This window comes from Sapajus apella, unplaced genomic scaffold (genome assembly GCF_009761245.1).
Source record: "Sapajus apella isolate SASKATOON/1434 unplaced genomic scaffold, GSC_monkey_1.0 scaffold71, whole genome shotgun sequence".
In the NCBI taxonomy this organism is placed as follows: Eukaryota; Metazoa; Chordata; class Mammalia; order Primates; family Cebidae; genus Sapajus; species Sapajus apella.
This window is the reverse complement of record NW_022437011.1, coordinates 5,169,239-5,193,733: the sequence shown is the minus strand read 5'-3', so window position 1 is coordinate 5,193,733 and position 24,495 is coordinate 5,169,239. Positions and strand designations below refer to the sequence as shown.

Below are 24,495 nucleotides of genomic sequence, written 5' to 3'. Positions count from 1 at the left end.
GAGGCATCACACTACCTGACTTCAAACTATACTACAAGTCTTCAGTAATCAAAACATCGTGGTACTGGTACCAAAACAGATATAGACAATGGAACAGAACAGAGGCCTCAGAAGCAATGTCACACATCTACAACCATCTGATCTTTGACAAACCTGACAAAAACAAGCAATGGGGAAAGGATTCCCTATTTAATAAATGGTGTTAGGAAAACTGGCTAGCCATGTGCAGAAAGCAGAAACTGGACCCCTTCCTGACACCTTACACTAAAATTAACTCCAGATGGATTAAAGACTTAAACATAAGACCTAACACCATAAAAACCCTAGAAGAAAGCCTAGGTAAAACCATTCATGATATAGGCATAGGCAAGGACTTCATGACTAAAACACCAAAAGCATTGGCAACAAAAGCCAAAATAGACAAATGGGATCTAATTAGATTCCAGAGCTTCTGTACAGCAAAAGAAACAATAATTAGAGTAAACTGGCGACCAACAGAATTGGAAAAAATTTTTGCAATCTACCCATCTGACAAAGGACTTATATCCAAAATCTACAAATAACTAAAACAGATTTACATGAAAAAAAGAAGCCCATTCAAAAGTGGGCAAAGGATATGAACAGACACTTTTCAAAAGAAGACATATATGAGGCCAACAAACATACAAAAAAAATGCTCATCATCACTGGTCATTAGAGAAATGCAAATCAAAACCACATTGAGATACCATCCCACACCAGTTAGAATGGCGATCATTAAAAAATCTGGAGATAACAGATGCTGGAGAGGATGTAGAGAAACAGTAACACTTTTACACTTTCTGCCTCCTGGTTCACATGTTGGTGGGAGTGTAAATTAGTTCAACCATTGCGGAAGACAGTGTAGTGATTACTCAAGAAGCTAGAAATAGAAATTCCATTTGATCCAGCAGTCCCATTACTGGATATATATCCAAAGGATTATAAATCGTTCTATTATAAGGACACATGCACATGTATGTTCATTGCAGCACTGTTTACAATAGCAAAGACTTGGAACCAACCCAAATGCCCATGGATGATAGACTGGACAGGGAAAATGTGGCACATATACATCATGGAATACTATGCAGCCATAAAGAACAATGAGTTTGTGTCCTTTGTAGGGACATGGATGAACCTGGAAACCATCATTCTCAGCAAACTGACACAAGAACAGAAAATCAAACACTGCATGTTCTCACTCATAGGCAGGTGTTGAACAATGAGAACATATGGACACAGGGAGGGGAGCATCACACACTGGGGTCTGTAGAGGGTGGGGAGTTGGGGAGGGATAACATGGGAGAAATGCCTGATATAGGTGATGGGGATGGAGGCATCAAACCACATTGCCATGTATGTACCTATGCAAAAATCCTGCATGTTCTTTACATGTAACCCAGAACCTAAAATGTAATTTATATATATATATATATATATATAAGAAATTGGAATGTGTGATCAAACATACATCCTTTGTAAGCTATAAGCTATGCAGGCCACATCCTGTGACCTGAATGACTCCCTGCAATGATGATGGTGAGATCTGTGGCACAGTAGCATGTGCTGGGGCTGGATCCATGCCCATTCCCTATTTCTCCCTGTTCCCTTGTTTCCCTGGCTCCTATTCAACTTTCAGCGCTCCCTGTCTTTTTTTAGAAAGCCTTCCTGGACAACTCAGCCTACTGCATCCTTTCCTTCTTACTGGTTAATTTGGCCACCCTCTAATCTTCCTCCCATTATTTTAAAATATTATTTGTTCAGGATTCACAATGAGTTAAATTTTAGTTCAGGGAATTGGCCCCACAGAAAGGCAACATCGGTGATAACAAGAACACCTGTTACCTGCCAGGCACGATCTAGGGTAAGAATTACCTCTATTTTATGGCTGAGGAAACAGAAGCTTGGAGAGATGGGGACCCAAAGGACCATATGGTCCCTGAGTGAGTACAGCATTGGAAAGCTCATTATCTGTGGGGTTAGAACTTTCTTACGAAGGAGCCTCAGCTGGAATCTGATCTAAAGAAAGGGGAAGCGAAAACCTGTGTTTGGCTTAGGGTTTGCCTGTCAATCTGAAGACTGAATTTGGGCTACAATCTATAGACAAGTTCATTAATTGTGGGTCTGTTTGTCCTCCTTTTGTGAGAAATAATCATTTATTAGCCAAGCGGGACTGGTGCCTTTTTGAGAACTGTCATTCTGGAAAGATATTGATTGAAGGAGGCCTCTGAGCACATTCTCTCCAGCAGGCAGCCGTAAGGGAGGCGGCTGCAGTCCAGACAAGATGATGAGTTGGCAGTGAGCATCTCGACAGGAGCCTAATGAAGAAATCTGCTAACAGCGAGGGCTGGCTTTATGAGTGCTCATATCTGGTCTTTCACTCTCTGCAAGGTTGGTGAGTGGCAAAGGTATCCGTGGGCTTCTCCCTCCCATTGTGGAATTGCACATTCCTACAGCCAGTGGGCTCCAGGGACATAATGGCAGCATCCCCAGGCCCCTGGGCCCACTTCACCCATCACAGGCTAAAGACTTGTCTGCCTCCTTTTTCACATCTCTTCCATTGAGATAGCACGCTCTCCCCTCCCTCCTTCCCTCTCATAATTTGTTCCCAACAGGTAGCTTTGTGCAGCTACTCCAAGAGAAGCCCCGGCTCCCTGGGGAGCCTCTGCCCAGGTGGAAGAGACCTCGAGTGGCCATTATTAGGGGTGACTGCTGGGAAGCTGGTTGCCATGGCACCGCAGAGGCCAGAGCTGAACTCCCAAGCTGTTCCCGTTTCCCAGGCTGTCTACATAATCACTGCAATGAGAGGCACATGCACAGAAAGGGAGAGAGGAGCAGCTCTGTACTGACAGTGATCTCCCTGCAGAGCAAGGTGAGCAGTTACGGCTGAGTACAACTGTCCATCCTGGCATGGGCCAAGCACTGCCTGGAGAGACCCTGGTGTGGGCTGGTCACTGCTTCACTGTCTTCTCATGGATCTGGCACTATGCATCTGTGTTCCCAGTACTGGTTTTCTTTTCTTTTTCTTTTCTTTTTTTTTGAGACAGAGTCTCTCACTGTCACCCAGGCTGGAGTGCAATGGCACGATCTCGATTCACTGCAACCTCTGCCTCCTGGGTTCACATGATTCTCCTGCCTCAGCCTCCTTAGTAGCTGAGATTACAGGTGCACGCTATCACACCTGGCTAATTTTTTTATGTTTAATAAGAGACAGAGTTTCACTGTGTTGGCCAGAATTGTTTCGAACCCTTGACCTCATGATCTGACCACCTTGGCTTCCCAAAGTGCTGGGATTACAGGTGTGAGCCACCACGCCCACCCACAGTACTGGTCTTCTACAGGAAAACACTGCTCCTAATCCACTGACCTGTTTCTTAATGGTTCCTGGAGTTTGCAAACATCAAGTAGTGGTAGTCTTCCGTCTACCAGGTGGTGTGCCAAACTCTTTATGGAGATGAAGAAATGACGCTCAGAGAGTCATTTGCTCTTGGTCACAGGCTAAGAAGAGTCAGAGCTAGGAATTTAAACCCAACTCTGGCTCTATGGCATCTCATATAGCATCATTTTTCCTCCAGTCCCCTGACTAGAAAGGGTGGCCCCTTCAATCTGGTGCTGAGAATAGACACTGATGGCCCCACACCTCTGGGGGCATAGTTCCAGAAAAATGGAATTGGACTGGCAAGGATTAAACCTCTAATTTGGGCTTCATTAGCTACGTGCTCTCACCAACCACAGAGAATTAACCAGAGTGGCGCTATCTCTTTACAGGCTTAACACAATGTACCACGGGCAATGTGGAGAACAGTCACTGAATTTATTGAACACCTACTACCTGCTAGGCCCTCCCACTGGCTCCAGATATACCATCAACATGTGGGCAATCTTTCCCCTCCACAGTCACTCCAGAACTTGAGGCCACTGTCCTCTGATGCAGAGAGAAGATACATTTTATAATCACCGTAGACAATAAAGGCTTTATCTGTTAGCAAACACTTTGGCTTCATGACTTAGTCATGCGAAGGAGAGACAGGTTGTATTCAGTTCCCATTTTGCATTTGGTTAGAGAGTAAGAGGTCTTTCCATCTTCACTGCTGCTCAGGTACTCCCCTCCAGTGAACTCTAGCACTCCCCCAGCAGGTTCTGTAGAGACACAGACCCCATGGTCTGGCCAGACTCTGCCAGAAAAATACTTGTGCTCTCTGCTCTGCTTAGTACATGGCTTCCTTGGCTACCTCTCCCACAGGCCAGGGGAGGCAAAGATGGGACGTGTTTATAGGTATTATCTCTCAACAACATTCAACTTTAGACCTGGGTTGAATCTCGTCTCTACCTTTGCCTAAATCTTTGACTTTGTGTAAGCATCTTGCTTTTTCTGGGCCTGATTTCCTCATCTATAACTCCAAGTTTATGAATTGTTATGATAATAAAGTACTAAAAATATTGAGTGTTTACTGTGGACCAGACATTTCATTGAATCTGCACAACAATCCAGTAACTCATGCTCCATTATTGTCCCCATTTTATAGAGGTAGACACTTAGGCGTAGAGAGGGTAAATCCACGAAGTCCAGGTTACCGACACCTGGGCTGGTCTGACCCCAGAAGCAGCACTATTGACCACTATGGTATACGTCCTCTTTCTATCTTCATTAAAGCCAAGTTTTCAAGTCACAGGAATCTCACAAATACCTATACCTGGCCTCTATAATTTACCTTTACAAACCTCAACAGAGTATCTGAAAGCCACCTAGAGGCTGGAAGTTGTTCAGTAGGATTTGAAGTTCTCTAAAAGGCAAAATCGTTTCCATATTCCAGGCTCTGCTCCATCGTTCCCTCTTCCCTTTCCACCACCCCTTGATATTCTTTCTGCAAAGCTGAGTAGGAAACAATCACTTCCTACTCTGAACTTCTATAGAGCAAGGTTCTCAAGTTGTGGTCAAGACCACAAAAGTCATGGTGCAGAGCACCATAAAATATTGTGATATTGTCTTCAAAGTAGCTTATATATAACTCAGTATACTATTTTGTACTGGGGTCTGTTATATAGATCATACAAGTTTCAGGAAAACTTCCAGGAGAAAAGTTTAAAATTGAGACAATTCTGAGTTAGTTTATAATTCATAGTCCTAGTGTATTCTGAGATACATATCACCTTTTATCTGATGTTAGCTCTCATCTCATTGACTCATACATTCAATAACTACAATTTAATATCCATGAAATGTCAGGCATGGCCCTTAGAATCTTTCAGTACTTAATAACCTCCCTAGGGGCAAGCAACAGTGCATTAGATCAACACAGATTTGTAGTTTTGTGGCCCCACAATGACATGAACACAAAAGATTCTCAACAGAAACTGAAAAATGCTATGTGTCAGAACTTTTGGGAACACATAGGATATGCTGAGGATAAGAACATTTGGCATCACTATTTCAACTGTCTAAAACAATATTCAGCACAAACACTTTTTAGTCAGCATTTTCTCTTTCTGATGATGGGAATCTAAATTTCACATTCAATTGAAAATGAACTTTATATTAGAAACATTTCATAATTTTATATCCTCTTGTCCCACCACGGTAAGTGTACAAAGGCAGTAATTGCATACGTCTGTCTATCCATTGTGCTTAGCACAATACTTTGTTAGCAGTTATTGACCAATTCATTGCTTTGTTTGATTTCACAGTCTTTTTCCTAAGCTTGATGATTCCATTTTTCTCATATGTAACTCTTCAATGGCAATTTCATTGCATTATAGACATTTTCAAATGGCACAAAAATGTCAGGATATGCTATTTGACCCTGGGATTAAGGATGCCCATACATGAGATCAATCCTATTTAAATCCTTATGTTCAGGTTAAAAATATAAGAGAAGATAAAGGCAAGTATTGTTGCAAGCTTCATGGGGATGGGCATTCCCCTGCCCTCTGCTGTCTCCAGTCTGTGCTTGATAACGATGGAAGGCCAGCAGGTGCTTTGAGTAATTCAGCAGATAAAGAGAATTGCACTGATCAGGCTGGAAGCTGCTTGAGTGGACAGCAGATCTCACAATTCAGTTATTGATGCTACCTACTGAGCTGTCAAAATAGAATTATGAGAACTGCATGGGGTCTCGAATTAACTGATATACTTAAACATGAGTCAATCACACACACGAGAGATCCCCTTCTCCATCTTACAGGGCCATGCAAGTCATGAGGGTGGGTGTATTCATTATCTGATATAAGAAAGAAACCCAATCATTGTCAGCATTTCAGACTTGGTGTTTTCTAAACCTTGATTTCCTCAGCTGCAAAAAGAAAGACATACTGCAAACTTAATGGGTTTTCGGGAGGATCAATGAAGGTAAATCAATGAGAAGGGGCTCTATAAGTGGCAAAGGGCTAGACAGCAAAAGTATCCATTTTTATCATTTTATTCTTTTTTAAAAACATGAATCTGAGAGCCCACAGAATTTGTAAATTTCCCCTGCAAACTGTTTTTGTCAACTCGCTCAATGGCACCTTCATCTAGGCGTGTGCTCAGACCAAAAAGATGGGAGCTATCCTTGGTACTTTCCTTCACCCTCTACATCTTTTTATTAAACAAGTCCTATTAACTTTACGCTCAAAGCACGGTCCAAATCAATTCAATCTCACCATTTCCACTGTCACTGTCTTAGTCTCAGCCACACCCATCTCTTGCCTGGAGCACTTTGATAGCTTTCTGACTCTTCTCCCAGCATCTACTCTTATTCCTCATGCCTCAATCTTAAAGAGCCACAGACTGACATATAAAAGTGTAATAAATTATCTTCTTTACACCAAGTCCTCCTGGATTTTCTCTTAATACAGTAATATCCAAATTCCTTACCATTGCCAACAGGTCTACTGTGTCACTCAGCTCTCAAGTCCTTCGCACAGAATACAAGGTGAATGGGGCTGTGTGTTGTGCAAGGTTACTGCCCTGCATGTAGCTCTTCCTGCCTCCTCTCATGCTATTTCTCTGCACACTACCGTACATGGTCCAGCTGGTCATCCTTCTGCCCTGTGACCTGCCAAGCACAGTCCAGATTCAGAGCCACTGCATTTGCTATTGCTTCTTCTCCTGAAGCATTTTCACCAAATTCTTACCTAATCTTATTTATCTGTGTGTTGTGTGTAACGTCTTAATATTATGTCTTAATATTCCTTCATGTCTTAATATTCCTTCTCTTTGAATAAAGTGCTGCAAGGGCAGGAGGCACGATTTTTCTAGTGCCTGGAGCAGTGCCCGGCACTTATGAAGCAACAAGAAACATTTATTGAATAAATAAGTAGTAGCTGATTACCATTACTTCATAGACTTGTCTTTTTTTATACTTTGCTTGCAAACACCAAAAATTAAGTTCCAGTTTTCTGGTTTGTAAAAATATTGCAACTTTTAAAATCGTAGTCTGTTATTGTCATTTTCCCACGTGTGGTGCCTAGGAATGCATTTTAATTTTAACATCCATATAAGCTAAATATAACAAGGTAGGTATTTTATTATACAGTTTATGTGTCTCTGTGTGTAATGTCTTAATACTAGAAATAAGCAAACAGTGAGCTCTTTAGTGTTAGCATTTTCATTTGTGTAAAGAAAAGTATCAGATGGAAATTTATCAGATTGAATGACTCTAGTTTTACCTCTAAAAACATATCTTTACTTCCTTCACTGTCCTAAGTGCTGAGGGGGTTTGAGAAAAGAGTCTAGCCATAATGATGGTCCCATCTAGTGAGAGACCAAAAGAGAAAGATATAATTAAATGTATGGTATTAAGTGCTCTGAGAAGGGTCATTTAATCCTATTTGGGGGTCCAGGAAGCCTTCCTGGAGGAATGTGCCTTAACTGAAACTTGAAGAATGTGGTAGGCAGAATGATGGCTCCCCAAGGATGTCAAAATCCTAATTCGGAACTTGGGAATATCTTACCTTACATGGCAAAATGGAATAAAGATCGTGGATAGAATTATGGCTGCTAATCAGCTGACCTTACCATGATGAGAGTATCTTGGATTATGTAGGTGGGCCCAGTGGAATCACAAAGGTTCTTAAAAGTTGGAGGGAGGGTGGGAGGGAGGGAGATATGAGAAGGACTCATCTCCCTGTTGCTGGCTTTGACGATGGAGGAAGGGGCCATAAGCTATGGAATGTGGGCAGCCTCTGGAAGCTAAAGAGAATAAGGAAACATTCCCCTCTAGAGCCTCTAGCAGGGAACACAACTTGATCAACACCTTGATTTTAGACAGGGAGACCAATGTCAGACTTCTGACGTGCAGAACTGCAGGATGGTAAGTTTGGGTTGTGTTAAGCCGCTACATTTGTGATCATTTGTTACAGCAGCCATAGGAAGCTAATACAAAGAGAAAGAGGTGAACTTTGATTTCACTGTGGAGGGAAACAATGGACTGTTAGAAGATCTATTATATATGAAAATTGTGTAATAAAATTCCCACCTTGCTATCATTAACTTATGCTAATGTTAAAAGTAAGATTCATTCCATGGCACCACAAATGGAAAAATGACAATAAAACACAGATTTTAAAAGTTGCAACATATTTATAAATTGAAAACATGAAAGATAATTTTTAGTTTTTGCAGGCAAAATACAGGGAGGAGGCCAATGCCCTCCCTAGACTCTAATAGGGCAATGTGTCTTTCTGGAAAAAATATTTCTGGGCACTCCCTTGACTGGGTTCTCCTGAACCTAGAATTCAGGATGCCCACAGGTGCCTGTGGCTGCTTTGCTAGTGACAGCTTGTTATAGGGCTTGATGATGACAGGTAAGTTGGCCTAAGATGTCCCAAGGCCAAAGCCATCTGTAACCCCATGGCCAACCTTTCCCATTCTGCATGTCTGTGTGTGTGTGCCAATTATGGCCTCCACTGTTTTCTCATTCAAGACCCCAAGTGAGGGAGAGGGCAAGACCTGAGAAGGTGTCAACTACTAATGAATAACACTCACTTCCAAAATTAATAAGCCTTCTGGTTCTTAGCAAAATCCACTCAACTGGATTCTCTAGGATGACTAATTGACAGAACTGGTTAAATTAATCAAAAATGGAAATGAGGATGGAAGAAGGGGGAAGGGATTTTCTATTTTTACTCCCTTATGGCTTGGGCATTGCCTGCTCTGTTGTTAATTGCTGCTAAGCTTGAATGGGATAGAGCAGCTTTAGACATGGGGGTGAGGTAGCAGTGGTGGTGGTATCAGTGAATTCTGCTCCTTGCAGCAAGGCTTTTGGCTTTTCTCCAGAGTGGGGAGTGTGTGTCTGTGTGTGTGTTTGCAATCCTGTCATCAGGCAAAAGCATTTTAATAAAGGACCTTGTCATTTTAACCTAACCAAGCTCCCCTGAAATAAATACTGTTAATTATACCCCAGATCAATACTGAACCCCTTGCAGAAGATGTGCCAAATCTCAGAGGCTTTAAGATTCATTGCAGCTGCCATCTCAGCTGATGTCTTTGGACACATTCCATCAGAGACCTGGGGAATGAGCCACAGGTTTATTAGGGAGCTAGTGGCTTACTTACCAGGGCTTGGCAATTAAGTTTGTAGATGAGGGTGAAGAATGAGAGTGGATTATATGTTCTGTGTAATAGCAGAGTTCATTCAATTGAAAATTATCAGGCTGGGGAATCCAGCCAATGGGGAGTGTATAAAATGGACTCTTGTGAAATTATCCTTCTGGATTTTAGAAAAAGATCATGCTCTTTATCTTTCTGTCAAATGCTCAGAAAAGGAACAAATCTTCTGGAAGTGGACCGACATGGGTTCAAATCTTAGGCCCTCCATTGTGATCTGGGGCAAGTTTCCTCACCTCTCTGTGCCTCATATGTAAATTAGTGGTACTAATACCAATCTTCATGGGTTGTTGTGAGAATTAAGTAAGACACAGAAATGTTCAAAAATAGCACCCTCCCCCTCTATGACACCCACCTTTGGAGGACAATGAAATTTCTGATTTGGATTGTTGGACTGAGCATGAAATTTTGCCCTCTTCTCATTGAAACTCAGGCTGTTTCTCCAATGACTACACTGTTCACAGAAACATCTCAGAATTTTTTTTTGTTGAGATGGAATCTTGCTCTGTTGCCCAGGCTGGAGTGCAGTGGCACAATCTTGACTCACTGCAAACTCCACCTCCTGGGTTTAAGAGATTCTCCTACTTCAGTCTCCTGAGTAGTGGGGGTTACAGGTGTGCACTACCATGCCTGGCTAATTTCTATAATTTTAGTAGAGATGGGGTTTCACCATGTTGGCTAGGCTGCTCTCGAACTCCTGACTTCAAGTGATCTGCTCATCTCGGCCTCCTAAAGTCCTGAGGTTTATAGGCATAAGCCAGTGTGCCTGGCCTAACATCTAAGACCTTAAGGTCTAAAGTGCTTATGCCATTTCCCCCTTAGCATGAAAAAGTCAGACTTTTCCTGGACAGGAAGGCTGCTTTGGTGCCATCTGAAGGAGGGGATTTCTGTGGCCAATCCTTGGACTGCAGACTTGCCAGTCTGCAGAACGGCCTTGCTGCTAGAAGACTGTCCATAGGCAGCAGACTTGTTGGTAGAGACAGTGCAAGGGGATCACTGCTGCTGAAGGGAACCCTGGGTCCTTACCCTGGCCTTCAGGACCTTCCGTGGCTAGATTCAGCTTCTGCAATTCCCCAGCACAAGACATTCCCTCTGGACAGGATGGAAACTCGAGGGGCAGGTGAGGAGGAAGGAAGGTCTGCCCAAACCACAATGAAATTAAGATGCTACTGCAGAACCTACCCTGTGCCATCACACACATGATTGTATTCAGAAAATGTGTACTGGGAACATACTATGTGTCAGACAGTGTCCTAACTGCTTTTACTTTAATTAACTAATTAATGGACAAAGACTTCTGTGAGCCCACATCCCATGATTACCTCTCCCCTCTCGTCTTTCCTGCCCTCTCAGAAGCATTTGACATAATTGATCCTAATGTCTTTCTAAATCACTGTCTTCTCTCAGCTTACATGTGTTGGTTTTCTGCTCACTTTCCTGGCAGTTCATACTTCATCACCTGTAAAAAGCCACTTCCTCCTTTCCCCTAGCCCATTGGTAAATGTTGGTGTGGCCTTCGCCTCATTCCTGGGCCCTCAGTTATTCTCTATCCATACCTTCTGCCCTAATCGACATTGTCCCATCCATCGCATGGCTTAAAATAGCGTGACATGCTCATGATTCCTAAATTTATACCTCCAGCTCAGACCTCTCCCCAGACTTCCAGACTCATGTTATCTAATTGTCTGCCAGACTTCTCTAATTGGATGAATCACAGACATCTCAATCTGGACACATCCAAAAGAGAATGCTTGGTCTTTCCATGCCAAAACTGTTCCTTCCCCAGTCTCTTCATTTCAGTATATGGTACCACTATAGTTGCTCAAGCCCCAAACCTATGAGTTTCTTAGATTCTCCCCTTTCCATCACCTCTTCACTGCCAATCGCTCAGCAAGTCCTCTTAGCCTCACCTCCTAAGGTGATCCTGAATCTGCCCACTTACCACCACTTCACTGTGCCCACCCTGGTCAGAGCCATTATCACGTCTCCTCTAGATTGTGGCAATAGGCTCTAAATAGTCTCTCTGCTTTCCAGGCCTGGCACCTCTTATTTGAGAACTCTTTTAAGATCATAAACGGAGTATTCACTTCCTTCTTAGCACCATCTCATAGCTTTCCATCTCACTTAGAGTGCAATCCAAGTGCTCTGTTCTGGCCCACAAAGCTCTCCATGATCTGGCCCCAGGCTACCTTTCTGGCCTACATTCTCTCCCTTTTCCCCTCTCTCCCTCCTCCTCCTCCCTCTCTCCTTCTCTTTCTCTCTTTCTTTTGATGGAGTTTTTCTCTGTCACCCAGGCTGGCGTGCAGTGGCACAATCTCAGCTCACTGCAATCTCTGCCTCCTAGGTTCAAGTGGTTCTCCTGCTTCAGCCTCCTGAGTAGCTGGGATTACAGGTGTGCACTATCACACCTGGATAATTTTTGTATTTTTAGAAGAGATGGGCTTTCGCCAAGTTGGCCAGGCTGGTCCCCAACTCCTGGCCTCAAGCAATCCACATGCCTTGGCCTCCCAAAGTGCTGGGATGACAGGCACAAGGCACTATGCCTGGCTGTGGCCTCACTTTCCACATTGTCCCCAGCATACTTGTCTCCATCTACCAATCTTTTTGTCTACTCTTTGAACACACAAGGTTGTTCCTGTGTCAGGGCCTTCATACTCAGATGTTGGCTTTCTCTTTGGATCCTCTGATAACTCAGGTCTCAATTTAAAGGCTTTGCCACACACGACTACTCCCTGACCCAGCTAAATTTCCTTACAGCTTTTTATCACGTCTGAAATGATCTTGTTCATTTGTACATTTGTATGTTGTCCTTCCTCCTTCCCCACAAGAAGGTACACTCCCTAAAGGCAGAAACCAGCTGGTGCTTTATCAGTCTTAGTTGAATAAGTGGTTTTTGGTGTTCTGTTGAAGAGTTACAGGTGGTGTGGCTCAAACCTCAGCTTCGTCACTTGCTCTTTGGTAGCCATAAGTGTATCTTTCCCCCTTTTAGCTAGTTGCTTCATCTCTAAGGTGTGAATAATGGCAGTATGTACCTCATAGGGTTGTTATGAGGATTAAATGAGCTCATGCATGTATACTTGGCTTACTTCCTGGATATAGTAAAATGTCATGGAAGTTAGCTGTGAATAAGGCTGTTGACATTACTACTTTTACAACGATTGCTGTTGCTTTTCCTGCTTCCACCCTTAAAAGACCATGTGGTAGGGAGGCAAGACAGCATCTTCACTCCAACCACAACACAATCCTTATACTATGTGCCAGGCATCAATCTAAGGCGCCATCGCTGTTATTTAATCCTCACAAGCACCCTATAAGGTAAATACTTCCACTACCCTTAATTTATAGGTGAGTAAGTTGAAGCACAGAAGTTAAGTAACCTGTTCAAGATCACCAATTAGGCCATGGATACAAGCTGATAGTGGCTGCTCAACCACATTGATTTTCCTCCTCTGTTTTGTCCAGTCTCTGAATTCACTCACCACTGTCAGTTTGACAGAGGGGAAGAAACCAAGCAAAACTGTCCTGGGCTGCACTTACAGGGAACACCATGCTGGGCTCCTCACTACCTTGCCTCGTCCAAGTACACCTATGCCAGGGGCTGCTGGGGTGTTCAGGGAGTTTGGATCTTTCCTGCTGTCTACACCCTGGAGGTAAGGCACCTGGTGGGGCTCTCTGGTCATTCTTTAACTTGCTCTGAGTTATAGAAGTAAAGCAACCACCTTGGAGGGAATCTAGAAAACAAGAAAGCCACCCACACTTCATGGCCTCTGACCTCATCCCTTTCATACAGTCTCTCCAAGTCTTTGACCACATATACTCATCCTGACTTTGCTGCATTCATGGCGAGATTGTTACTTCACAGGCTGCTTTAACATTTATAAGCATTAAAAAATATTTATAAGCATTTCTCCACTTGCTCCATCTTTGTGTCCCCAGGTCTTTGGCAAGTCAAGTTTCTGTGGCTTCAAGGTACCTCCTTTCTATTCTCAGTCCTGTCTGAAGATTTCACCTGCTGCTTTTATGCTGCTAAGCCACACCCTACTTATCGGGGAAGCTCTGCCTTCAAGATCGGCTTTTGAATAGGAATCAGGCTTCTCAGAGCCTCTAAAATTAATTAAAGTCCACTTGTTCAGAAAGAAAGTGTTCCAGCACTGAGGAGAGCCTCCAGGCATCACCATTCTAACATACATGGACAACTCCTCCTGGTGAAACTGTTGAGACCCAAGGCACAGGTTTCTATCATCCTGGTCCTTTGGTCCCTTGCCTGGTTTCTCTCCTGCCTTTCATAAAATTTATGCTCACTGTGTACTCCCAATGTGTCAGGGGCTGTGCAAAAGCCCTGTGTCCATGACTTCTTTCCACTCTTACCTGCTGGAGGAAGGTGTCAATATCAGCACCTGCCCAGGCTTCTGGAGGCAATGAGGCCTAGAAACAATGTCTGGAACTGCTGGCTCCAGGGCCTGTGTTTTTGATGATTTTTATGTCTTTCCTTCAGTTACGGGCTGAGTTGTGGCCCCCTCTCCATTCATATATTGAAGTCCTAACTCCCAGTACTGTAAAACCTAATTGTATTTGGAGATGGAGCCTTTCAACAGGTAATTAAAATAAGATAATCAGGGTGGGCCTTGATCCAACAGGACTGGTGTCCTCCTAAGAAGAGGAATTTTGGACACAGACACAGATGGAAGGTGATGTAAAGACACAGGGAGAAGACAGCCATCTACAAGCCAAGGATGGCAGTGTGGAACTGATCCTTTTTTTCACAGCCCTCAGAAGAAACTAACCCTGCCAACACTTCCTCTCGGACTTCCAGGCTCCAGAACTTTGAAGCAATCGTTGAATTATCTAAGCAGTACAGTCCGTGGTACTTTGTTGCAACAGCCCTAATATATAAATTAATATGCTTTTCCACCTGTCTTTTCCTATCTGCCTGCCTTTCCACCACAGATGTTCTATGAAGCCCCACCATGCTATATAAGTATTGTGTAAATTCAGTACTTAGTGAGATAAAGTCCCTGTGTTCATAAAGATTGTATTCCAATCATCAAGACAGAGACTAAGTAAAGTAAACAGCTATAATGGAGGCTATGAAAGAAAGAAATAATGTAGGTGAGATTGAGATTGAGAGAAGGTAGGTGCAGATGGGGTGGACAGAGAAGTTACCTCTTAGGAAGTGACATTTTTTCAGAAATGTAAAAAGTCAGTACAGGCCAGACAGGTGGGACGCATGGGGGAAGGGGGGAGCATTCCAGGCAGAAGAGGAGCATGTGCAAAGGCCCTGAGGTGAGAAAGGGCTGGATGTATCGGAGGTGCAGGAAGCAAGCCCGTGTGGCCAGGCTACAGGGAGCTGAGCCTGGACAGGGTGGCAGAGACTACATTTACAGGCACATTGGAAAGGGGTTCAGGCTTAATTTCTTTCATTCCCCAGGCTGGTGTCCAGCACACCTGGCCAGTTTCTTCACCCAGCCCCTGGTACCCATGCATGGAAAGGGAAAAGCATAATCCAGACTAGTTAAGTGCTGCTGCCATCGGCACCCTATTGTTTCAGGCGTCTAAACTGCAAACACAACTCTTGTCACTACCGCCAGAAGTAGTAGAAAAAAACAGGCAAGGGAGAAAAGGAATCATCCCTTTCAACCCCTGCTGAGTATGCAGCGTGAGGGACATATGGAAATTAATAAATGCAGCTCTGATAACATGGTTCTCCTCGGCATTTTGATTAAACGCCGATGGTTATTAAATACCCTCCTTCTCAGTGCTCATCTCCGAAAGCCAATGTTGCTTTTCATTTTGAACTCTGATGAACTGTCTCTATTCCGATTGCACACCTCGGCTGAACTGCGGTCGACTGCAGGCTGGTGTTTGAGGAGGATGGAGAAAATCAATATGAAATGTCAGGCAAGGGGTCAGATTGAACTTGTTTTCCCAGCTGGCAGGAGCTGGGGCCCATAGCCGCAGCAGCTGAACAAAGGGAGATGTGCACTGAAGAAGGTTGGTACTTTGAAGGAGTCAGGAAAATGAATTTCATTTGCTTCTTAATTAGTTAGTAGTCTGGCAGCTTGCAATTCAGAACTCTGCTGGTGTTGGACTAGGGAGTGGAAGCACAGTGCTGGGCAGAGGCCTGAAGGCCAGTAGCTGGCTTCTCCATCTCCCTCAGGACGGTCACCAGGGCTTTGCTTCTCCTGGGCTGTACGGGGCTGAGGTTGGAGGGAGAAGCAGCTTCTGGGGCTCCCTGGGTGTGTGGCTTGACAGGCTTCCTGTTTCTGTACGACTGCATGATTCTTCCCTGACCACTTCTCCATCCTTAGGTCTTAGCTGAGCAGTCACTGCCTTGTAGTCTTCATCACCCCTTCTTGTCCCAGCCCACACCTCTCTTTTATACATGTATTGCAGCTGCAATGCTATATTTGTTTCTATTCTTTAATTAATATGTCTTCTCTCCATAGACAGTGTGGTTAATGTTATGTATCATCTTGACTGGGCCATGGGGTGCCCAGATATTTGGCTAGAAATTCTGGGTGTTTCTGTAAAGGTGTTTGTGGAGAACGTTAACATGGACATTGATAGACTGAGTAGATTGTACTCCCTATGGTCAATGGGCCTCATCTAATCCGTTGAAGGCCTGAAGAGAATAAAAATGCTGACTCTCCTGCAAGTGACAGAGAACTTCTCTGCCTGGCTGCCTTCAAGTTGGAACACTGTCTCCCCTCCCCCTGACCTCTGGACTTGGACTGAAACACTTGTTTTTCCTGGGCCTTCGGCCTGATGGCTTTATTTATTTATTTTTTTGAGATGAAGTCTTGCTCTGTCACCCAGGCTGGAGTGCAGTGGGGCAATCTCAGCTCACTGCAAACTCCACCTCCTGGGTTCAAATGATGCTCCTGCCTCAGCCTCCAGAGTAGTTGGGACTAAGGTGTGTGCCATCACACCTGGATAATTTCTAATTTTCATTACAGGTGGGGTTTCACCGTGTTGCCCAGACTGCTCTCGAACCCCTGACCTCAGGTGATCTGCCTGCCTCAGCCTCCCAAAGGGCTGGAATTACTGGTGTAAGCCACTGCGCCTGGCCTCTGGTGGCTTTTGGACTAGAACACCACCATCGGCTCTCCTGGATCTTCAGCTTGCTGGCTGCAGACCTTGGGACTTGTCAGCCTTCATAAGTATGTGATCTAATTCCTTATGATAAATCTCTTTACACACACACACACACACACACACACACCCTACTGGTTCTGTTTGTCTGGAGAACCCTAATACAGACAGTAAGCTCTAAGAGGGAGGAAACCAGGGAAACTAGGTCTGTTTTTGCTCACCCTTCTGTCCCCAGAGTCTGATACAGTACCTGACATAAAGTATGTGATTAACAAATATTGATTAAATAAATGAATAATGAGGCCTCCTATCTGGCAAGAGGGTTGGGGTCTCGAACATCTTATAACTGCAGCCCGGGACCAGGGGGGATCCAGGATGAGTAACTGTGATAACTGCTGCTGTCATTTGACTCCTTTGTGCCTGGCAGAGGGCTAGGGTCTCATGTACATGAAATTTAGCTCTTGTGAACAACTGCCCTATGATGCTGTCCTTAATATTTCTACCTTCAAATGAGGAATCCGGGGCTCAAAAGGATTAAACAACTTGCTTGAAGTCATGCAGGTACTGAGTGTCAGAGCTGAGTTCTGATCCCAAAGCATCTCCACTAAATCACTCTTTTTTTTTTTTTTTTAATCTTTTAAGGGGTACGTGTGCAGGTTTGTTACACAGGTAAACATGTGTCATGAGGTTTTTTTTTTTGTGCAGGTTATTTCATCATCTAGGTATTAAACTTAGTACCCATTAGTTATTTACCATTCTAGTTTTGAAAGCTTCTAAGGTCTTGCTCCTTTCCTATCCCTGCCCTTCTGTTCAGGGTTCATCAAGCTTCCCAATCAGTTGATTCCCCAGTGTCCAGAACTCACATGGGTCTGTCTGACTCCAAAGCTAAGGCTGTTGTCAGCCACACTGGGCTATGGGGATGCCAGGGCTTCCTGTGCCATCTCTGGCATCCACCCTGGGTTGGTGGCCTGGCAAGCCTGGTTCTGCCTTCACTCACCAGAGAGGCCCTGACTCCTTAGACAGCTCATGTCACCTCACCCATAGCATGTCCCACACTGAATTCCAACCCTTCACTCTCTCTGGGAGACAGTTAGAGACTTTCCATCCATCCCCATTCCCACTTGTCATTTATGTCAACCCTTAGGCACACATTTATTTATTAAATATATCCTGACCCCCACTTGTGTGTCAGGGGTTCAAAAATGTGACCAAATCAGATTCAGTTCTCATCCTCAAAGAGTTTAATATCTAGAGGGGAACGGCACTGAACAATGCATATTACATCCATGTGTGATGAATGCCAGACTTTAATGTCACAATACCCACAGTTATTTTAAAAGAAAATGTTCCTTTTTCCCCTTCTCTTCCTTTGGATCTCTATAGCCCCCATTCTTTACCTAGGTTCCGAATTTTCCTTGCAGTGAGACTAAAGCAAAACCTTCTAACTTTCCTACCTGTTTTCACATGACCACTGTGTTAATCTTCCATGAAATACAAATTTTATTAACTCTGCGGTCCAGCTAAATGATCTCAAATTACTTCCCACATATTAGAAACTGTGCTTCTCAAACTGGGGTACCTGTATGTAACCTCAGGGGTTAGGAAGAGGGGAGGATATGGGGGTATACTAAAAAGTACAGGAAGCTATAGGATAAACGTTACATCTTTCAGAACATCAATTCTGTTTAAAATTTGGGAGTTGGGTAGAAATGTAATTATTAAATTAAAGCGAAAATAGATATTCTATGGGTTTACAATGTAAAATTCACACGAAATTTTAGAAAGAAAAATAAGGCTTCAAAGAAAATTGGTGCGGTCAGCACCCATAACCCCCTGCTCCCTCCAGGGTCACTGTTCTCTGCCAGGCAAGCACTGTTTTGCCTTTGCTGGTAGGTTGGGCTACTCAGAGCACATGGGAGGGGCTTGATTCCTCTCTGTACCCTCCTTCCATGGCAGCAGGGCTTATGGCTTGGCCTCACCAGAACTGTATTTGGTGGAACAGCTTAGGAGGGACCTGATACTATGGGAACCAGACTCTAGGCATAAAATAAGCTCTCATTGAATGAATACATGACAACATACAGTTTAGAATCTGATCTTCAAGGATGAACCTGATATGAACCATTATCCCTATTTAACCTTATTAACCCAAGGTTCCCCTTTCTCTTTAAAAAGCCTGACACTTTTTAACACTCTTCAAAATTTCCATTACTTTAGTAACTTCAGAATTTTGCCCATTCTGTGCTCGCTGCCAACAATCCTCTTCTTCCTGTTTCCCACCTAAGCAAATTCTACTTGTTGTACTTCAACACTCAACTACTCAGCCTCTGCCTTCCCTGTGAGGTCAGTTTCAAATGTCCCAATCCCCTCTGAATGGACTAACACTTCATTATCTCCACCATACGCTAAACTATTAAAACTAAACTGCCTTATACATTGTTCCTGAAATGCTTCTTGGGTGCACCTTGTCTCATTAGCCAAATTTTAAATTCCTTGAGTACAGGAGATAAGTCTTACCCTTCCATTATACGAGAGTTCTTTGTTGTAACAAACACACTGCAGATACAAGAATATCAGGCCATATCTATGACCAAATGAATTGCAGTCTAGATCAGTGGTTCTCAACTGGGAGCAATATTTTTGCCAAGAGGGTATTTCACAATGCCTGCAGACATTTTTGGTTATCATAACTGGGCTTGTGTTATTGACATCTAGTGGGTAAGGCCAAGGATGCTGCTAAACATCCTGCAATGTGCAGGACAGCCCCTTCCCAGAAACAAAGAATTTTATAGCACAAGATTCAATGGTGTCCTGTTAAGAAACGCTTATATATATTATAGTGGCTTACTACCCTGTCTCCTTGTTTCTTTGTTCTCTCAGCCAGAACTTAACCTTCATCCTTCTGCCTTCTGTCTGAGCAATTTCCCTAACAACTAATTCTGATCATATTACTCCCCTGGTTACTTTAGTGGCCGTTTACTAACTTTGATGAAAAAAAAGTCGAGTTTTTATCTTTTTTATATATTCATATTTTTTGAGATGGAGTCTTGCGCTGTTGCCCAGGCTGGACTGCAGTGGCACTATCTCAGCTCACTGCAACCTCCACCTTTCAGGTTCAAGCAATTCTCTTCCTCAGCCTCCTGAGTAGCTGGGATTACAGGTGCATGCTACCTCACCCGGCTAATTCTTGTATTTTTAGTAGAGATGGGGTTTCACCATCTTGGCCAGGCTGGTCTTGAACTCCTGACCTCGTGATCCATCTGCCTCTGCCTCCCAAAGTGCTGGGATTACAGACATGAGCCACCACGCCTGGCCTCAAGTTTTCAAAATCATGGTCATTATGGCATAGCTCAGGCATTCCTCATGAGCCTCAACTCCTCGTCCAAGTCATTTGGTCGTCAATCATAAGACAGTTCCGTAGACACATGATCTTTCATGCCTCAGTACTTTGCACAAGCTGATTCTTCTGTTCTGAACACTTTTCCCCTTGTCATCTTATGTTAAGATCACTGCTCAAAGATCAACACTAGCACAAACATCAGTAAACATTAACACCGATCGTAGGTCAGGCACTGTTTTAGGTGCTAAGAAAACAGCAGTGAAAAAGAACACCCAGTAATGGGATTGCTGGGTCAAATGGAATTTCTATTTCTAGGTCCTTGAGGAATCGCCACACTGTCTTCCACAATGGTTGAACTAATTCACACTCCCACCAACAGTGTAAAAGTGTTCCTATTTCTCAACATCCTCTCCAGCATCTGCTGTCTCCAGATTTTTTAATGATCGCCATTCTAACTGGTGTGAGATGGTATCTCAATGTAGTTTTGATTTGCATTTCTCTGATGACCAGTGATGATGAGCATTTTCATCATTCTCAGGAAACTGACAGAAAAGCAGAAGATCAAACACCGCATGTTCTCACTCATAGGTGGGTGTTGAACAATGAGAACACATGGACACAGGAGGGGAGCACTACACACTGGGGTCAGTTGGGGGGAAATAGGGGAGGGACGGTGGGGAGTGGGGAGCTGGGGAGAGATAGCAAGGGGAGAGATGCCAGATGTAGGTGATGGGGAGGAAGGCAGCAAATCATACTACCACGTGTGTACCTATGCAACAATCTTGCATGTTCGTCACATGTACCCCAAAACCGAAAATGGAATAAAATAAATAAATGAGAAAAAAAAAGACAGAACAGTCTACGCTCTCAAGAAGCTCTCAGTACTCTCGAGCAGAATTTTCTGCAATGATGGTGTGTCCTAAGTCTACACTAATATGGAAGCCACTAGCTACACAGAGATTTTAAGCACCTGAAATGTGGCTAATCTGAATTGAAATATGATGTAATGAAAAAATACACACCAAGGTTTGAAGACTTAGTATAGAAAAGAAAGAATGTAGAGTATCTCAGTAACCATTTTTAATATTTATCTCATCTAAGCCCTGTAATGAACCCCTGAGGTGGTTGTTAGGACAATCTTACCCATTACATATGAGAAAATGGAAGCTCAGAAACGTTCAGGGAAGGCGGACAAAGTTGGCCAGTAAGGGGGCAGCCTAGTTCTGACCTGGGTGCATGTGATTTTAGAATCCACGCTCTGTACATTACCACTGTACTCTGCATACCAGCTCCCCCATGCAAACCTCTGGCAACACACGAGCAAACAAAAATTACCAAAAGGACCACAAGCTCTCCATCCATCTCTTAGCCATATACCCACACAGACAGCCAGCACATCCCCGACGGGACGCAGGGACTGAAACTGAAAACTGTGGGAGAAAGGTCTTCATCTCTGGCTTTCCACAGCAAACTGCAGTGGCAAAACCGCATGCAGCAGAAGGCGACCGCAGGGCGTACACGGCTACAGCCCTCCTGAACATCTTAGAAGCTGCACGTTATTTAGCCCAACACTGGGCAGTGACTACTGCCACCTTACAGCCACCTCTACTCTAAGGAGCAGTTTTTTGAAATACGCCCACTAGCTCCAGGCCCATCTTTTCTACCACAGCACCCGTAGTCAGTGCTAACAGGCTTCACTGGCTCACATTAGGACCGGCAGCTAAGTGCTTCTGCATCCTAGCACTTGGCTCCCACTAACTTAAGAGCTTCTTTGCTCCCTCAGTGTCCTGAAAACTCCAGTGTGACCCAAGGGCCATGAGTCTGCTGTACTTTCATTCTGTCTTTCTGAAGCTTTTCTCTGGTGCCCACTCAAACCATGGGAACGTCTAGAGTTGTTCTTCCTGTAGCCGCAATCTCTCCAAGAAGCTACCAGCTCCTTCCCCCAGCTGCTGTTCTAGATGTCTTTCATGTTCTCAGCCTCCCTCGCAGCTCAGCAAGTCCCGTTAACTTTATGGCCAAGATCTGAGCAGTACTGTGCAGGTTACATGGATTAAAAAACAAAAAGATGTGTCCAGAACCCATCTGCCCACCTCCTTGTCTAGGCCACCTTTCAACGGTCTCCTAACTGGTCCCCCTGCTACTCCTCAACGTCATTCTCCCCATGGCAGCAAGCCTGATTTCCTTAACACATGATTTGGATCACATCACACTGTTATTTAAACCCTTTTCTGTCAAGGGTCATGTCTTACTCATTTAGATCTCTGGATGTTTTGGAATCGAACATGAATGTTCATCTTTACTGAAACATAAAATACGGAGCTGACTCTCACTTGTAGTTTCTTTACTCCTAGAGTGTCTGGTATAGAAAGGGAGATCAAAAGCTTCCAGGCCCTCCTCCCACACATTGGGGCCAGTGGCCATGCCCTCCACCTCCCTTCAGCTGCTACTCACATTTGGTGTGCCTGTCACATAGGGCAGATGCCCGCATGTCACACAGCCGGATTGTCCCTTTGCTGCTGCTGTACACGAAGGTGTTGCAATGATGGGGGTGGAACTCCGCTGCTGTGATCACCTCCGTGAGCTCCTCCATGTTGGCCGGCTTAATGTCCACGATATCTGGCACAGACGAGTCAAGGAGGGAACCAGGAGAAGGAAGGAACGAGCAGAAGGAGGCAGGAACTTGGGGAAAAGGAGAATTAGCAATGGCATCATCTTGAATTAGTATAATCTGTCAGAATTTGCTATGCACATGGTGGATCCTCATTATAAACTTGTCCCAGGCAGATGAGACTCAGGAAATATTTAATACCCCAGGGCTACCCAGTAGTCAGAGATAGCATTAGAACTCGGGTCTCCTGACTCCTCGTTTGTGTTTTATCCTCCATAAACATGTAAAAGACATCCACTCACGACCCAAGTTAACTGCTTGTACAATCAGGCTAAAATGTACCAAGTTGCAAAGATTTTGCTCCTCATTTTATAATAATGATTACTAGTTCTATTATAACCAAATAATTCATTTTATCTGATTTCTTACCTGGATTCTTGGGCTGATAAGTGATATGTATAATAGACTGCCATCCTCCTTCATGAAATCCCTAAGCCCTTCTTTATAATATGTTGATGTTAATGATAATAGTAGCCACCAATGATTGAGCAATAGCTATAGGCCATTCACTGTGCAGAGCATATCATGTATTTTACCTCATTTAATCCTTACAAGAACTCTATAATCAGCATTTTCCTTATCCTCATTTTTTCAGGGGTAGAAACAGTTGCTCCAAGTGCATAAAGTAAGTAACTTGCCTCAAGTCACATGGCTAAGTGACAACACTAGGATTTCATCCCAGGTGCAAAGTCTGTGCTCTTTCATAATTATGCAAAATTTTTCTCATGTATGATATATAAGAGTTCTAGTCTCTTTAAGTTGTGATCTGCTTTTGAGCTTGTGAGGGAGTTTTTAAGTATCGGAAAGAAGCCATCCAGTTGGAACATTTTAGGGTCCCATGGAAAATATCCTTAGTTTTATCATTTGGGTTTTTTTTTTCCTCAATATTTCCCTTTCTGATCAAGAATCATACCTCTATTTTTTAAAGACCATATTCTTGTATACTGGAATGAAACATTTAGCCTTTTATTTATGAAGGCGACTCAATGAAAACAACCCCTTTGGTAGGATGTCTGGTATGAGTGAAGGTGCGGTTTTGCACAGATCTCTTCACACCTCTGCCAAGAGGTTGGGGAATCAGGACACAGAGGGGCTGAGGTGCTGTCTGAGGACCCACCAACATCCTGCAAAGAACAAGCCTTGTGATGTGGATGCAGTTACATCCCAACTCATTACAACAGGACTCCCACCTTTACTAGATTTTCCCAGTCGTGAGCCACCTTTGTGATGTTGCCCTATCTGTGCATCATCAGGTAGTACTTTTTACTTAACATTTTTCTTTCAGATCAACTTTAAATCGATTCACTTTTTTCTTTACTTAGCTTTATCTCAACAGTAACCCAATAGTCATAAAATCATGGGTTTAATGAGGTAGCTACATTTTAAATAATAGAAATAAAATCAACATATAATTGCAAATGCATGTGCCAGGAGTTTGTACACCACATTTTGGACAACAATGTATTTAATCAACAAGCAATAACTTGATATAGCTGTCCCATTAGACTGAGGTGGATGAAAGTCTTGTATGCTTTTCATGAAGCTGGTAGCATAGTCCTGTCCTTTGAGTTTAGATGCAGTATAAGCAAATGCACTCATATTTTTAGTCCTGCTAGCTCTACAAAGTAATCATGAATGATCAAACATTACCTGTGCCCCTGCTACAGCATTCCAACATGCAGTTTGTTGCAGCAATGGCTTTGTATTTGTTTGTGCCTCTTTCCCCTTCATTATCTCTTATAAACCCTGTTGGGTTCTTTCTAAAATTGGCTTGAGGCTGAGCTAACA

The 24,495-nt window shown here is 43.6% G+C and overlaps 1 protein-coding gene across 16 annotated transcripts in view; it reads right to left on the bottom strand.

The window, feature by feature from the left end:
• The window catches only part of PPP2R2B (protein phosphatase 2 regulatory subunit Bbeta), a 504,947-nt gene that overhangs the window by 38,651 nt on the left and 441,801 nt on the right, over positions 1 to 24,495 (bottom strand). For all 16 annotated transcript variants that reach the window (XM_032250318.1, XM_032250325.1, XM_032250313.1 and 13 more), the window contains one exon: positions 22,491 to 22,655. In XM_032250318.1, coding sequence (XP_032106209.1) covers positions 22,491 to 22,655 — 165 coding nt within the window. The remainder of the gene's footprint in view (positions 1 to 22,490; positions 22,656 to 24,495) is intronic.